At 31.7% G+C, this 17,454-nt stretch overlaps 1 protein-coding gene across 1 annotated transcript; it reads right to left on the bottom strand.

Moving 5' to 3' along the window:
- Nucleotides 1-1,155: 1,155 nt before the first annotated feature.
- On the bottom strand, nt 1,156-10,555 carry LOC137820707 (protein PSK SIMULATOR 1-like). Its single transcript, XM_068624920.1, has 12 exons — nt 9,783-10,555; nt 8,906-9,243; nt 8,680-8,772; nt 8,481-8,571; nt 7,738-7,816; nt 6,137-6,234; nt 5,826-5,895; nt 5,556-5,659; nt 3,823-3,936; nt 2,409-2,485; nt 2,225-2,269; nt 1,156-2,126 (listed from the first exon to the last, which is right to left on the bottom strand). The coding sequence occupies exons 1-12, from the start codon at nt 10,080-10,082 to the stop codon at nt 1,637-1,639; spliced, it is 1,899 nt and encodes a 632-aa protein (XP_068481021.1). The 5' UTR covers nt 10,083-10,555; the 3' UTR covers nt 1,156-1,636.
- Nucleotides 10,556-17,454: the final 6,899 nt, after the last annotated feature.

The following is a 17,454-nucleotide window of genomic DNA, read 5'->3' as shown; positions in this document are numbered from 1 at the left end:
ATGAATGGTTAAAGGATAGGCTTTGGAATATATTGTTTCTTTTATTTTCTGATAGGCTGTGTTAAATGCTATGCTCCCCACAGTATTAAGTGTTGTCAATTACAGGTTAAGTCTCACATCTCACACTCCAACTTCCAAAGAATCATTAATGCATTATGAGTATAAAAAATCTATCTACAAATGCACACGAATATCGTATAACCAAGAAAAAATACTTTTCTTTCTCATAATCTTTCAAAATTCTTTGCACTATGTATTTTTTAATCTTAATATTCTTAATTTATTTGTATTATTACACTCCAAACTATATGTCATTGGATACAATTATATAACTTTAATGTCTTGAGTTCTGCTAAAAAACACTTTTTGGACTATGATGGATTACGTGATTTTTTTAGATGAAAATTAGGATATTTTTTAAGTAAATATTGAAAATATAGGAGAATATTATAAATAATTAATTGAACAAGAATAATTTGAATGTTGAACAATAAAGGAATGATTACATAGTTCAGGAATTAAAATAAAGAGTAACTAAGAGACCTGGTTGACGTGCATGAAATATGAGGTGAAATGTTTGTTGGGACATCATAAATAGGAGCGTATAATGCAAATATACGAACTCTTAAAAAACAAAGGTAATCTGTACTAATATTATACCTTAATATTGTTCAATGTAATATTCACACAACATTTGAGTACAAAGTACACAATAAACAAATTAGAAGAAACACAAAAAATGTTGTCACAGACAAGTAAACGAATCATACATTGTAGAAAACTAAAACATAACCAAAATTCATCTATTTTTTTTCATGATGTTCATCTACAACAATTGGAGTTCTTCTAAAACTCCAATCAGCATGCATGTCCCAACTGAAAAGGGGCTACATATGTTTTATCTCATTTCCAAAATATCATTGTTTTTAAGGATGCTATTTTTAAAATTTTCCTTTTGCCATTAGAAGTGTAAAAAAACATCTACAAAGCACGATATTACTACTAAACTGAGATGCAATTTAATTAAACCTACTTATTAGTACTAAAGCTAGATCCAATTTCATAATTTTACAGTGTTCTGTAATTAGAGTTGAAATTTTACTTTGACAATCTACCTAATGATTGTATACATTAAATGTCAATAAAAATGATAGATGGCGATTAATTAAAAAAATAAAATAAATGTAAAAACTGAGATGCTGAAAACTCAGTTAATAAAATTCTCTACATTAGACAGTGACCATGGGTAGTCAAACCAGAAAAGGAGAGACAAATAAGAAAAGGGATGAGCACTATATCCTCGTTACATCATAATACATATATACACTCAACAATGAACTAGTCCACTCCGCTCCTATACTAAGTGGGCTTTGCAGTCACATTCATTCAAGCATGAATGTCTATCGTCTCAACAGTTAGCTTGTGCCATATAAAGATACCTACATCACACGGAACTTCACCGAAACAGATCACCCAAACGAAGCCAATGGGAATCCGAAGTACCAAAGGTTCCGCAAAAATATGGCATTCAACAGCAAGAATGTGGCATGTGCATGCAAAGAAAACCCACTACCATGCCTACATGTACTTTGGCTCCTTTCAATTCATTTTAGAGGCAATCAAGGAAGCTTGCAAATTACCTTAGCACATCCAGTCTGTCGATCACGTTCAATGCCCTTTCTTTGTCAATATCAAAATCAATCACTGGAAGCTTAGACAAAATCCTATTGAAACATATCTCCTTGCTTTTACTTGATGAATGACTTCTACTCTTGGTCAATCTGTAGTTGTCCCTGAATCTAATATTCACACTGCCAAAATCCCAGCTTTTACTGATTCGTGTAACAGGTTTTTTCATATTTACATCCTGCAGCATGTTTTGCTCGTCCAATGTCAACAATGATAATACTGCATTTGTAGACTGTTCATTTGTCTTTTGCAAAGCAGCGCCAACAGGGGACTTGATGGCAGGCCTTACTTTGCCAGCATCACTGCCTGCCTTACTTCTGATGACCAAGCGATGAAGCCATACAAGAAGTTCAACAATATAATATTCCACTTTGTCTTTATCTGCATGGTGGAATGTCTCAACCCGCATTGCACCAGACTTCATGTTTACCTCAGAGCTTCAAGAACAAAGCAAGTATTTAAAATCGGAAAGGATTAAAAACACAGACAATACAAAAAAGGAAAAAACGTACAAATTTCTAATTCAAAAACTTACCCTGTGTTTGCCCACTCCCCTACCCAACCAAAGCCATGATGTGCCCTGAACCAATTTTAAAACAACCAAAATAAAGGCCATAAAAAGACTAGTGTTAGCTTATGTATGAGGTAAATAAACTAATGATAAAAAACGAAAGGATAATAAAATAAGGAGATAGTTGACAAAATGCCAGATATCTTACTTGGATGTGTTAGTGGCCATGGGGGCCAACCATTGTAATGTTTTCTCCATCTCATCAGTGATATCGGCTACAGTTAACTGCAAGACTCAGACATTATGAGGAGCAAGCAAATAAAAGAAAAATTTAAGGAATTCTTCATCTTTGGTTGAAAGTGGAAAGCTGAAAGCAAAAGAAAATTTATTCAAAAAAGTTGTTGACCATTTTCCTTGCCATTCTATATATTTCTTAGTATTTAGACTTGAGCTGTGATTCAACTCTACAAAATCAGATTATAAGACAAGAGAATTGTCCAAACTTTATAAGCACTATTCAGACCTAATGTATAATTGAGGTGTGATTCATCTTTGTAAGTGTTCACGTCTCAATGTCTCCACACTACGACACTTCACACTTGTCCTTTTTGGTAAGCTCCCTACCCTTTTGAAACCTTGAAACTAAGGCAACCTTTCAATAAGTGTGGTCCATCAATGAATTGCAATACAAGTGGTCCATCAATGAATCTAAGTTAACGTTATAATTATAGAAATAATGCATATACCCTTTATAATTAAGAATTTCAAAATTATATATGTATTATTAGGAACGTTTTTATTCTAGTATCATATTTTTATTTTTAGAGGACATCAAATCTACTTTATTTATCGAATTGATATTGTTTTCACAATATAAATAAATCTCACGCAAACGCCGGTTGAAAACCTCATGCACATCCTTTCCAAAAATAGAGAAGAATAGAGAAGTGAGCCATAATTTTGCAAGTGCTGAAATTCTGCCAAAATACTATGTTCCCTAAAGCTTTGCAAAGATCATTGTTTGTATTCAATTCAGCAAACTAATGATAAAGTCTAACCATGTACACATCGAAAAATGCTACACTCTCTAGTGAGCTAAGCTCATTAGTTGAGCTTGAAATGGCTTGGGAAAGAATACTTGTTTGAGCCAAAAGCGATTTGGGAAAGAATACTTGAACAGGGTTAAACTAGGAGGTGGCTGGTCGAAAGATTACTTGCTTGAGCCAAAAGCGATTTGGGAAAGAATAGTTGACTGGCTAGTCAAGAATCGGACGTAGTCTATGTGATCAGACAAAACAATATACAAAAACTAAGTATCTTTTCTTTCCTTTGATATTTTACATTGCATGTTATATATTTGTTTAACTAACTAAAGAATGAAGGAAAAGTTAAAGTCAACCTTGCAAAAAAAATTAATTTTATTGGTGTATTCATCTTTGTATTGCTTGACAGTGCTTGCACAAACGATATCAGTGAAAAACTGCAAAAAAATTTAAAACACATTCTAACCCTTCCTTCTTGTGTTATTTCCTATTTTGCGCAATTTCTTCTAAACTTTAAACTTATTTCTTTCTGTGATTCTTTTAACAAAGTGGTAAAAATAGAAAGTAGCATTCTCATACCTCTTCTACAACACAAATGGATGGTAATTTGGAGCGCAGAGCTAATTTTATATTAGGAGGCAAGCTTTGATATAATGAATCCTTTGTATTTGCAGGCACGGAGGATCTAGCCACCTGAAAGTGCCAACAGTCAACACCAGACCAAAAACAATAATATTACTTCAATGAACTAACTTCTTAAGACATAAATTTGATTGTCGGTGAATAAGTATATATAAGCACACCTTATCAATCCAAGAAAGGACAAAGGCAAGTAGGAGTTAAGGGTAAACATAGGTGGGGTTGAGTTAGGTTTGGGGGAGAATCTTGAAGCCAAACCAAATGAAAATAGTTTGGTTGAGTGGTGAGTGGCTCAACCCAACCCGACCACAACTAGATTGTGACAGAGTTGGGTCATTGGATTAGATGATGCAAAGAAAATGGAAGGAAAAAGCACAAAAAGGGGGAAAAATAAAAAATAGAAAGGATATAGATATTTATTCCAAGTTAATATCAAATAGTATCAAAGGATATAGAAAAAGGATAAATAAATAAAAGGGTAATTACATATTAAGTATTTTATATTTTAATATGATTAGGTCAGCTCAGGTGTGAAGTTTCCAAACCAAAATCAATTACTTCCAATTTATCCAATTTTAAAACCAACTCAACCCAATCCAGTGTTTTTATCTCAATTTGGTCAAGTGGAACCAACCCACGATGATTAACTCTATCTGTAGTGAAGAAATCACATACCAATTATCATATAGTCAAGCATAAAAGCACAACCTGATCAAAGCATAGTGTCATGAACTAATATATAAAGATGCCCCACTTCCTAATTTGTTAGTTGTGAACATACTGTCTGCACCTAACCGATTTGCCAAAAAACTAAGTGCGGACCTGACAAGTGCATTTCAATTTGATGATGACATCCAGATTCCAGTTCAGGCACGGTTCAGCATTGTCAAGAAATTATTATGAAGATCACACTTGTTGAATGAAAGATCATAAATGCATCTAGTAGTTTATTTCTGGTGCATATATATTTCTATCACCCAAATTATTTTATATGTAAATCACAAACAAGATCAACCTAAGACATTGACACCTTGGTATTGAGTTCACTGTCACAACTCAATCAGAGAAATATTATTCCATTAGAAACTATTACGAAGCTTTAAATTCAATTTTGAGGATCATCCAATTCTCATTTTAACAGTTAGGATTATCAATGCGGGCCACAGATTGTGTAACAAACTGAGGCAATTAGTAATAGAAACTTGAGCCTATGGAATTGTCTATCAAAATTGTTAGATGTCAATGACAGCCAAATTTATAGTAAATGCTTAGCTTTACTACTGATTCGTGGTTGAGTTTCCCTCTTTAATACAAGCATTCAATTACATAAATCTGAAGTTAATAGAAGGACGTTACATGGAAGTAGAACAGAAGAAATCATAATAAATATCCTACATATATCTGATATTACTAATTTAGATAAATATCTCGTTTATTTCCTTTATGTTATTTCCCTATTTCACTTAGAAGGGTTAGTCATTATTAGCCAAAGGGAGATTAGTGTGTATTAAAACACACAGAAAGATAAATGTTTTACGAGTCAAGTGAAATTCAATAGGCAACAAAAGGAGCAACTCTAGAACTCAATTAATTTTTACCAGCTCCAAACCAAGTTAGGGAATAAAATAAACAGACATGGAATGATGAAGTAAATACAAGGAAGATTAACTCACAATAGTATCAATTTGAAGCACTACATTAGCATAATGCAAAGCAAGGCCTGCAGGGCCCAGTCTTAGGCGATTGCTTGTGTGTCCAGTTAATGGTTTGTGGCTATCTGCAGAGGCACATCGATAAACAACATTACAGGTATGACTGATTTCAACAGTAATTTGATACGAATACAGACTGATATTTAATACTTAAATACATTAAGTGGTACAGAACAGCATTACAAATCAAGTGAAACAAACATAACCTAATAGCATTTAGTGGGTACAAACCTGTATTGCCAAAGGCATTGCTCATCTCCAAAAGCAAAAAATGGACAATATCTACAAGCTTCTCCATAACCTGTAATCCATTACATTATGAATTATATTCAACCTTTGTCAGTTCTCCGTAGGTGATATGATATGCACAAGATGAACCCACATCTATAAATAAAAATTATTTCTCTACATAGTTCAAGTAATATATTGGGCATAACACATGGATCCGATACAATGACAGTCTAAATGAGGATAAAACAAACCAAGAGGAGGATACTGAGGGACAAGAAAACACATTGCACAGAGAAGCAATCTGATGTTACCTCCTCCAAACTTCTAGACCAGAGTGATTTTTTCTTTAATTGTCTAACTTGCTTCTTTTGACTTTTAATTTCGGCCCTCAAGAATGCAATGCCATCACCTATATGATAGGGATATACTGAAGTTCAAAATTATATCTAGAAGAGACTACATAAACAAATACTGCTCAATATACTGAAAGGTCAAACTTCTGAATCAGAGTGATTTTTTCTTCAAAAATGTGTAATATAAATAGTAAACAGTCATTTAGGCCTCAGAATTACATCGTCAACAACAATATGAAGAAGGGATGATTATGGAAAAACAATATCAAAGTAGGGTTTTGGAACTGCTACAATTTAACAGGATGATTTTCAATGAGACAAAATGGCAGATGAAGAAGACATTCAGAACAGAATAGCAAAACCATAAAAAAGAATACAGCTCAAGCAGAATATAGATAGCCAGTATTCAACCAACATTCATTTCAGAGTCCTTGATCAAAGTGTTGTTGATGCTAGCATATATCTTTTTAAACATCTCAAAACCAACTACGCGATCAGTGTTAACCTAGTCCTAAGGTTCCACATATTTATCACCATCTCAATGATTGGTCTATTTGAAGAAAATAATAACAATAAATAATCATACCAAAATCCATCCTCGTGTTAAACTAAAAATCTTCAATAGATTCAGATTTACACTTTCTTTGGTTGGAGGTGTGGAAAGTGGAGGATTAATTTGTAAATGAAAAGTGAGGTGGTTTGGTTTAATAGAAAGACAGAAGATTTGAATAAAAAGTTTATTGCTATATGTTAGGCAAGAAGACAAGGACAGAGTACGGAGGGTGTATTATAGAAAGAAATTTAAGAACAAGGGATAAGGGGTTTCGGTTAGTTGTTGGCTATGGTTGGTCTTTAAATAAAGACCAACCCGGAAAGTTAAAGGGGAGGCTTGTTGTATGTTAAATGTAGTGACAGGCTAATACCTGTGTGAAAGGAATTTGTTTTCCTTTGTAAGCGTTTGGGTGATCTGTTAAAGTGCTGGAATAATAAATCAAAGAGAGGTATTCATTCTTTTACAGTGTTTTGTGAGTGAATCTTTTGTCTTTCTTTCTTTCTGGGAACGTAATAGTATATGTGATCGATTTGATTGACAGAAGGTTGGTAGGTTATTTTTTAGTCTAAGATGAAAATAGCCCTTAGGTATAATTTTTAAAATATAAACATCTTTTTGTTAAAAAAATTAGTAGAGAAAATGAAAATAAATCATTTCTTAAAAGATATTATTGATTTTAAAATATTATTTATTAATTTCCAATAATAATTATAAAAAATTAAAGAAAAATCCGATAAATAGAATTATTTAAAAAAAAAGGTTGAAGGCGCAAATTAGTAATTTATCAAACAATTCCCACAAATCCATCTTTTTCTCCTCATCTCACACTCCATTTTTTCTTTCAAAACTTTCCCTACAAATTATCACAAATCACCAAAATACACACAATCCTCATAAATCAATCCACAAATAGTAAATGACCAAACAATGCATTAAGGTTAAAAATCGCTAGTTACGAAAAACAATGCATAGCACTCATAGCTCAAGGGTAACATGCTACAATTACCCTTTTCATCATCATCCTCACACTTGCGCTGAACATCTTGTTCAAATCTATGCAAAGCATGTAATTCGTGGTATAATTCCTGCAGTCACAGAAAATTGATTTTCCAACTTCTTTTAAAAGAACCACATAAAAGAATGACTACATTGAATAAAAAGCAAATGCATGGAGCACTTGGTCTCAGCGATGAATACATGTCTTTTTTTTTAATTTATGGTAGATAATGCCAAATTTACATGATTGGAAGTTTTATTCTAGGGTGATAATAGAAACCAAAATGAATTTTTAAATGTACCTACAGGTTACTACAGAGCTATTGCAGATGAAATCAAATTCTCCTTTACATCTTTGAGTAAAGATCATAATTAAAGGTATTGAGTAAGTGAGGAGAGTAAGAAAACTCTATACAACTTATATGTAATATAATAGAAGATACAGTCGTTCAAAATCCTTAAGAAAATCCCCTTATAATACATTTCCGGAAAAATTGCAAAACAAAATTATAGAAAAAAGTATTTCCTATTTAGGGACAATCACTCACTGTACTGGTTAACAATATTGAAAGAGTGGTTTAATGAGTAATCACTTAAAAACTTGATTAACCCATGAGTTAGTTGTTCTTAAATTATAAATACTTTTAGTAATAATTCTTTTTTTAATTTTCATATATTTTCAGCTTCAGAAGTTACTATAAGTCCTCGAGCAACACTAAGCATTTTCTTTAGTGACACAAGGAATACACTCACAGCTGTAAACTGAACCAAAGTCATCAATTGTTCCATTATTGATTCTGCCTCGTCTCTTGAGGGTCTTTGAGCATTCAATTCTCCGCTAACCCTAAAATTTACAATGAAATCACAGCTTAGAATAAATACAAGGAAGGCTAATATTTTTTTGAAGATGAATGAAAGGCTAGTAGAATTGAGTGAGTACAATTTATATTACTTCTCAAAGTATCGGTCTAAGTTGTGCCATTGAGGATTCTTCGAACGATTTCCAAACCGAATCACCTCATCAGAATAAACTTTCAACTCCTGCCTGACAACATAATCCAAAACCATATACAGTTGATATTTTAATTTTACAGTCATGGTAATGCAAAAAGAAAAAAATAGTTAACTTAGTCATGGTACAGAAGCGTGCTTAGAAATTTGATTTAATCCATATTTACCTCTTGTCTGCTGCAACAATCCCAAGAAGTTCATCCATATCCTTTGACACTAAATCTTGCACAGGATGTGAAAGAAGAACCTCTTCTTTTAAATGCCTAATACTTTTAGCGGAAAGAGATTGCAGAAGATTAAAACCTTTGACAATTGTGTTTGCAACCTCAAAAGCCAAGATGCCAATTTCATTCCCCTTAATTGCAGCTCCGGAAACAAACCCACTGCTAGCATTTAAATTTGTCATGCTGCTCCCAAGAGTGTCCAAAACCTCTACTGCTTTCTCAAGTCCAATAGCAATTCCAGTAGTACCAGCTTTGCTCAAGCGTGAACTCACCTCTGAGACCTGAAACAGAAAGAGCTCAGTAGATATTTTCATTTTTTTCTCCAGTATTATTCCATTTAAGCAGGAGAAAATTTAATGGTTTTATACATGCTCCCTTGCCCAAAAGCCCTTTGGACTTGATGCTAAAATGCACGCAAGCCCATCCACCTTTGTCTTATATCTGAAATAATACCTTCTGACATCCAAAGCCCTGGGATAATTTCCCTTTCTAGCACATAAAACCTATTGCCAAGCCTCAAGTACATAAATACAACCATAAACAAGATAAACAACACAATTCTAAAACTCCTAATTATTAACAAAAAAACAAACCCTAATCCCCAACCACACACCTTACTTCCAAATTACACAAGTCACCAAAATATTCACAGGTCTTCTCTAATTCAAACCGCATCTTCAATAACCTCATTAACTTCTTGCCTAGCCTCTGTGAACTACCAGCCCTAGATGCGACTAAACCATCAACAACGACTCAACACGCTATACATCACTCCAGTTCAGTACATATTTATTAACAACAGAGAAACAGTCTGTTTAACCTTTGACCTAGGCTTCTGAGGCAAGGAGTCCTTAGGGAAGCGCGGGATTCCGTCGTAAAACTCTTCGTCGACAGGGGAAGAAGCTCCGCCGTTAGTTCTAGAAGGTTCGGGAAGATTCCTCTCCATCCTCTGAGGCGCGGCGGAGAAAACAGCGGCGTCGGCGGCGGCAGGTTTACTCTGAGCAGCAGAATCGGCGTTGACAAAAACTCGGTCGTCCTCGGCAGAGCGCGAACAGAGCCCTCCCATGACTTGCGACAACCACACCAAGAACTCGATCTTGGAATTCGAAGCCCCTGCCATGTAGTAGTTCCCCTAAGATCCTAAGGCTCATTGATTTTTGGTCATTGCATTAGTTGGTAGCAGTGATGAATAGTAAGGAAGAAGAAAAAAATTTGTAGCATAAGGTGTATGAGTAAACTAATAAACGAATTCCAAAAGGGAAGAAGAAGACAGAATGAGAAGAGACTGGGTGGTGAGTTATCACGTGTGGGGTAGTGTCCCAAAAGTCCACCCCTCCCATTGGGTGCCAACCAGATGAAATTCAAAACTACTCTAGGGTTGACTATTATCCATTCGGTCCAACCATCTGTGACTTACTCTCACTCACCATGCACCCTACCTTATAGGCTAGGCCTTAAAATTACGGACATAAACCCTTACTTTTCGTTCGTGCCTCCTTTTTTTTTCCGTTGGAAAACTTCAACTCTCGTTCACCTTCTTCAACCAATCGCTTTCGCTTTTACCTTCACGCTACAACCAAATATATTTAATTTATTTCCCTTGTGATAGAGTGTTTTATTTTATTTTATTTAATTATAGGTTATTTTTTTATTATTTAAAAAAAGCTAAACTAAGACATAAAAACTAGATGCTGTAACGAACGAAGATGTTTTGTCTCTATAATTTATTTTAGTCTTTTAAAATATTTTTTGAGTGTGTCAAATTTAAAAATATTTTATTAATCTCCACATTTAAGAGTGATTTTTTAATTCGTTTAATTTTAATTATTTAGTTTTGATTGATGTTATTTAAAATCTGTTTAGTAACTCACGTGTTTAAGTTGAGAAATATGATTTTAATATTGGAAGTGTTTATTTCAGGCTCAATTTCCTATCTACACCATTTCAAAAATCTATAAACATAAATAGTGCACACACAAATAATTTATGTTTATAGATTCAACTTTTATGTTGTTGTAGGGTTTAATTTCTTATTTTTTCATTCTTAAAAAAATAATTTTAAACTAAACATTTTTATTTTATTTTTATTTTTTTTATTTTGTAAAAACTCATTTTTTTATTCATTAATTATATTTCTAACTATTTTAAACATTAAAAATACTTATTTTTTAATACATTCAAAATTAAAATTATAAAAAAAAAATTATTATTATTTTTATTTATTTTTTAAATGGTGCTAAATAGGGAAATAAAAAAAATAAAAGGATGCTAGATAGGGAAATAAAAACAAAAGGATGCTAGTTAGGAAAATAAAAATGTAAATAGTGCTATATAAAAAATTTACCCCTTTATTTCATGGTATTTTTTTTCTTATTAAATGTCTCAATTCAACCCAGTTATAATTTAGCTGAGTTTGGCGGTTAGAAATATGTTAGGTCAAAAATTATACTAAACCCAACCCAATTTAGTTTATGTTTTACCTTTTACATTCTTTAAACATTGTTATGAATGGAGTTTTAACTTAATTTTTTTTCCTTCACTGCATTTTAGAGGTTTAAAATCATGAACAAACTTATTTTAAAATATTATTTAATAATCTAAATTTTAAAAATTGTTTTGAGTTTTAAAACAATCAATTGTTTTGAGTTTTAAAACAATCAATTGTTTTGAACAACCATTCATTCACTCAAAAGTTAGTCATATTGTCATTATCTACTTTGTCATGTTAGATTTTTCCACAACCAAACTAATATCTCACTCCAAAAAAATTTCAATACCAGGTTGTATAGAAGATAAGTGCGGTTTATTCAGGTTAGCCAATAAGTCTAATCCAAATAAGATTTCACTCAAAAAAATTTACAACATAGCTTCAAAATAGTTGCAACTTTAATTTTGATACGAAAAGGAAAGTTTTTTATTTATTTGCATGGTGCAATTTTATTTTGCTTTTATCTGAATGAGTATTTTTTTTTATGTAAAAGTTGTGTATGGAGGTACAACTTTGAAATACAAAAATAATCCTGGTTAGTATCTAACATTATTCAACTTCTCGTCACACATGCACACCAATACACACTCAAGCACATACACACATATAGACACACACTCACACACATACATATATATACATAAAAAAAAATCAAAATAAATATATATAGATAGATAAAAATGCATATATCTATTTTGGTTATTTTCCTTTTACTTTTGCTTAGTCTTTCTATCTGAACTATCTCTTACAAACATTTACAAATAAGAAAATACAGTAAAATAGAGTTGATAAAAAAATCATAAAAAATTATTAAACAATAACAATTATATATTTCAATTTCATTCATATTCATTCAAACATTTCACATAATCAAGTGTCTTTCAAAAATAAGTGAAATCTACAACTCATGTTAGAACTGTACTGACACACATCACCGAACACTCAACTCTATCCAAAAGACACATGCATTGAATTTGACTCAAGGATTTGCATTTGTCATACTACATTCAATGTGTTATCTCTCTAACCCAGCCACATAAAATAGAAACGAAGTCTCCTCATATGATAGGGTCAATCCATATGACCTGTCAAACCAACTATTTTTCAAACTGTAAAGTTAAGATATCTCCTTCTAAATAAATATCGAATTCAATACATATCTTATAGATCTCAACATAACAGTATCTTTCCTAGCAATATTTATGCATACATCATACCTCAGTTCCTAAATAAGTTATTCATACAAATTATGAATTCAATTCAAATACCACTAACATGGAAACTTTATCATTTTTTTACTCTATTAATTAATCAACCACAAAATTTCATAATCTAATACAATCATAGATTTACATTCATACATATACATCTAACTCTTTTTAAATGCAAATAAATTGAAATTCATTCTCCATTACATATAATAATGTTCAAATACAATATATTAGTCAAATATAATGAAAGATACACACATTTTGGCATTTAGAAACATTTTAAAACGTTTCTTCAAAATTTAGAAAACATCATCTCATCCAACAAGCATAGCCATCATTTTGCTCGCTCTACCAAAGGCACACCATAGTTGACCACTTTTAGACACCCAACAAGCAAAATGTTCATCAAGCGACTACTCCATTGGGAGATTTCCATAAAAACATTTCGCCCAAAGACAAAAATATTAAGAGTTTTGGTTTAAAAGGTTTGCTCAACGACCAAAACTCATGTTTTTATTAAAAAGAAATTTGCTTAACGAGCACATGACTCGCCCAACGAGTCTGCATAATTCAAAAAATAATAATGCAGATAACACAGGGATTCTAATTGGTTAAATGTGAAATTTAACTTAATTATTTCTACTATAAAGTTGAATATATTATCTAAAACTAACTACATCTTGTACCAATATACCCTAATCGCATAAATCTAATAACCAACTTTATACATGCATATTCATTTCAAAAGCATTTGAAAACAAAATGAGATTTACATTTCAATTCAACCAATACAAATATTCCATATCACAATGAATTAAACATCAAATCAAGATAATCTCATTTAAATCAAAATTAATCAAAATATTAATTTATGAAAAGCTTGTTTAAATTTATGTGAACAAGTCACCATCACATCCAGATTGTTTAACCTAAAGTTCTATTGAAAACTAAACTAGTTTCCCGTATTTGTTTATATTACTCAACATCAAACCAAAATTCTAAACTCAAGGATAAATCTTTGTTTGGAGCTGACCCAAACATTGACATAGTCTATAAGGAGTTCAATGAAAAAAATATTTTGTCTGGAACTGAATCGGACTTTGTTCAAATAACTTGTGAAGACTTGCAATAAAACAAGAAGATCAAAAGTTTAAACAACTTCATGAGGTAGAAAAATTGAAAATAAAAATAACAGTACTCCTTAGGTTTATTTTGTCAAAATATCATGTAAGGGGTACATTGACCTTAACACAAATGTCCTTTCTTCCATTTTTCTTCATATATTTTGTTGTACGTGTTTCATTCATTTTATTTTTTGATTTTTTTTTCATAGGATAGCTCAAAAGGATATTAGTATATTAAAAACATAAATTTTTGAAGAAAACCTTAATCTTTAAAAACATAATAAAATGACCATATTACATCGACAAAGAAAATATTTTGCATGCTTATATCACTTGATCGAGGTAATTTGTCTTCCTATTCCTATTCCTGTTCTATTTCTTCTACATTGTGTTCTCCATTTTATGTGGTGTCTAACTTACCTACATTAGGTAATAAGATCCACCATAATGGTACCACACAACCCAATTCTTTTGTTTTTTCACCATGTTTACATATCCTTTAGATTTTATTCTTTTGCATTGTCCTTATGTTTTGTACTTTTTACAAGTGGATACATGACCCAGGTGGAACATGCTCACCTTGTTCCATTCATAAGGTGGCACCCTATTTTGGATTTGAGGTCATATCCTTTTGAATAGGGGGAACCTGATGGAGGATCATCCCCACTCCCCAAGCCATCATACACTAAGTTAAGAGTGGATAACAACCTCGAGATATATAGAATATATATTTGTCTTCGCTTGTATTAAACTTGTAAAAAGTATAGTAGATAATTCTCTAAATCCTGTATTTTTAAACCATTTTTTGAGTAGGTTGTTAAATAATTTCACTTGTCATACAAGCAAGGCTTTCTAAGAGCATCTTAAGAAGTTCGGGCGACATCTTATTAGACTATTATAACTGACTGTGGTTAAGCTTGCTTAACTAGAGTTATGGTATATTAAGTAGCAAGCTACCTCCATCTTCTTTTCACCTTTTGTATTTAAATTTGCAATTAATTGAATGAAGTGTTATGAATTTCAAACTCCTTCTCTTCCAAATCTCCATTTGTTAGAGAGCCTCCAAAGCCTAGTGAATCCCTAAAAAGTTGATCAAACCTCTTTCTAGTCCTAAGCACCAAGAATACTCCAACTCCTTAGTAAACCCTCTCACCTTTGTTGCATGATTCATTCATTTCGCTACCATTCCAATCATCTTCCATAATTCATAGTCTTGGACTCCATCACACTGTAATTTTTTGTTTTCAATTACACGAATTGAGTTCATGTTCAATTCCATCCCTCTTTTATAACCAATTGTCGCTACATCTATCTTTTCCTAATCATATTTGTTCAAATTAAGTATTGCAAATATCCTTTGAATATATTGTGAATATATCTAAATCTTTTCTAAATATAAACAATTTGAAAAAAAATAAAAATCTCAAATACTTTTGTTTTAGGTATCACATATTATTTGAAATAAACAAATTTTCTGATTATGTTTTGATTTGATTTTATTGACACATATTGAACATACTTTTGAATTAGTTTCTTAAACAAATTTGAAGCAAAGACAAATTGAAAGATTACAAATTTAAGCTTTCTATTTTTGAGCGTTCAGCACAAAAAGATGAAGATATGAATATATTGCAATATCCAAACTTAACCAATTTAAGTGTCAAAGGACAATTTCAAAAAGTTATATAAGGGGATTGAAGGTGAAGAATGATAAGTGCCAATGTGTAGTTTTTATGATTGAGAAAATTGAACACTTTGGAACTTAATTGTTGCTTAATGTAAGAAAATTACCCTAATCTAAGAATTATTGAATCTGATTATATATTTTGAACCAAGAAACAAATGAAGAAATTTAATCTCAATTTTTGTGTAAATTGCAGATGAATATGAAGCATTGAAAGTATGTATTCAAACTGGCATTGAAAGAAAAAAAAACTGAATTGGATCACAAGAAGATTTAGCTCAAGCTAAAATTGTCCAGAGTTGATTAAAAGTGCAGTACAATTTTAGCCCAGGCTAGAATTGCTAACTCAAGCTAAAATTGTCCAGAGTTGATTAAAGGTGCAGTACTGATCTAGCTCAGGCTAGAATCGCTAGCTCAAGCTAAAAATGCACCGAAAGATCTAGCTTAAGCTAAAACAGGCTAGCTTGAGCTAAAGTTGATTATATAAATTCTGAAACATAACTCAAAACCAGCAATGGAAAACAGATTGGGTTTTTTAGAGAGAGACTAGTGAGAGAAAGAGAAGAAACCTCTGTTCTTAGGAGAAGAACTTGCTCAAATCAGCCCTTCTTATGCAATCCAGATCAAGAATGAAGATCGGAGGAGCTGTCATGAGTGGCTAAGTTCTTTCTAACTTGGGATTGAATGTAATTTATCTTGATCAAATGTATTCTTGGTGATATATATATAAAATTCTCTTTTCTACTTGTTCTTGGTATTTTCGTTTTATGCTTATTGCTTGATTCTGTCTGATCAATAGAGTCTTTTTTATCCTTAAATTTAACTGGAAAGTACCTTTAAGGATCTGAAATAAACGAAAATACTTGATAACTTGTAATGTTAGGAATAGATTTCAGGTTATTGATTGCATTGTAATTTTGTTCCTAAAGCTGGATGATTTGTTAAATATCTGAGGAATCAGTGTTTGAGAAATTATCTTATGAATTTCATATGTGAGGAATCAAGATGAATGACTTTAAATTAAGCATAAAGAATAAGTAGTTTTGAGTATTATATATTGTATTATTCAAAATACAGATGATTGAGATAAACGCAATTCAATCCCAAGTATCTTTCTCTACATTTGATAAGTTGGTTTTGTTACGCCTTAAATCAAACCCTAACTCTCCGAGTTATTTGTGAAATCTTTAATTTGGTTATGAACAAAGTCTCAAAATTATTTTTTATATTCAATGAGTTTTAAAACAGAACATCTTAATTAGAATTGTTCCTTGTGGGTTCGGCATTCGTACTTTAAAGAGTACTATATTACAGTTGATTCGGTACACTTGCCGAGAAAAATCAACAAAGAACAAAAGCAAGGCAAGTTGAGCAATTTAAATTATTAAAGCAATCTTATTGAAAATACAAGAGTTATAATGATCGTCTAATCTAACTATTAAAGTGTCTAGTCTTTTGGGTTGTGTGGAAAACCATTGTAATTCTTCACTTTGTGAAGTTATACCTATGTGAGCTTCTTTATGCTATATCTGAAATTGTTCTTTATTTTCTTGAGAGTGATATTTATTTTATTTTGAGATTTCTTAATCTTAGGAGAAGGTTAAGAAGGTATAATCTAGAGATGTATAAATAGTCATTGTAACTTAAGATATATGAATACTTGTTGTAATCTAAAGATGTGAGAATACTTATTATTACTAAGTGTGTTCGTAGTGGAAACTCTTAAGCAGTTTCTTAAAGGGACCAAATGCAACATGAGTTTAGGTCAACCAAAATAAGTTTTTGTGTGCTGATTTCTCATTATTTTTGTTGTTGTTTATCGTCTTATTCTTTATTAGACAACTAGTTAGAAGATGGAAGAAAATATTTTTCTAGACAATCTAATTTGTTTATCTGTTGTGAAAAAAAATCTAAATCTCCATTCAACATTTCTTTTTGAAACCAACCACACCTAAAAACGTGCTTCCAAGTATGAATTACCTATT

The sequence above is a fragment of the Phaseolus vulgaris genome, chromosome 9 (assembly GCF_000499845.2).
Source record: "Phaseolus vulgaris cultivar G19833 chromosome 9, P. vulgaris v2.0, whole genome shotgun sequence".
Taxonomy (NCBI): Eukaryota; Viridiplantae; Streptophyta; class Magnoliopsida; order Fabales; family Fabaceae; genus Phaseolus; species Phaseolus vulgaris.
This window is presented reverse-complemented; position numbering and strand designations above follow the sequence as displayed.

What these genes read in the sequence shown, in the direction of transcription:
- LOC137820707 (XM_068624920.1), bottom strand. Translation starts at nt 10,082, where the DNA reads ATGGCAGGGGCTTCGAATTCCAAGATCGAGTTCTTGGTGTGGTTGTCG. An exon ending in ATTGTTGCAGCAGACAAGAG is followed by an intron (nt 8,773 to 8,905) that starts GTAAATATGGAT and finishes TTATGTTGTCAG; the next exon opens with GCAGGAGTTGAAAGTTTATT. An exon ending in TTAGACCGATACTTTGAGAA is followed by an intron (nt 8,572 to 8,679) that starts GTAATATAAATT and finishes TGTAAATTTTAG; the next exon opens with GGTTAGCGGAGAATTGAATG.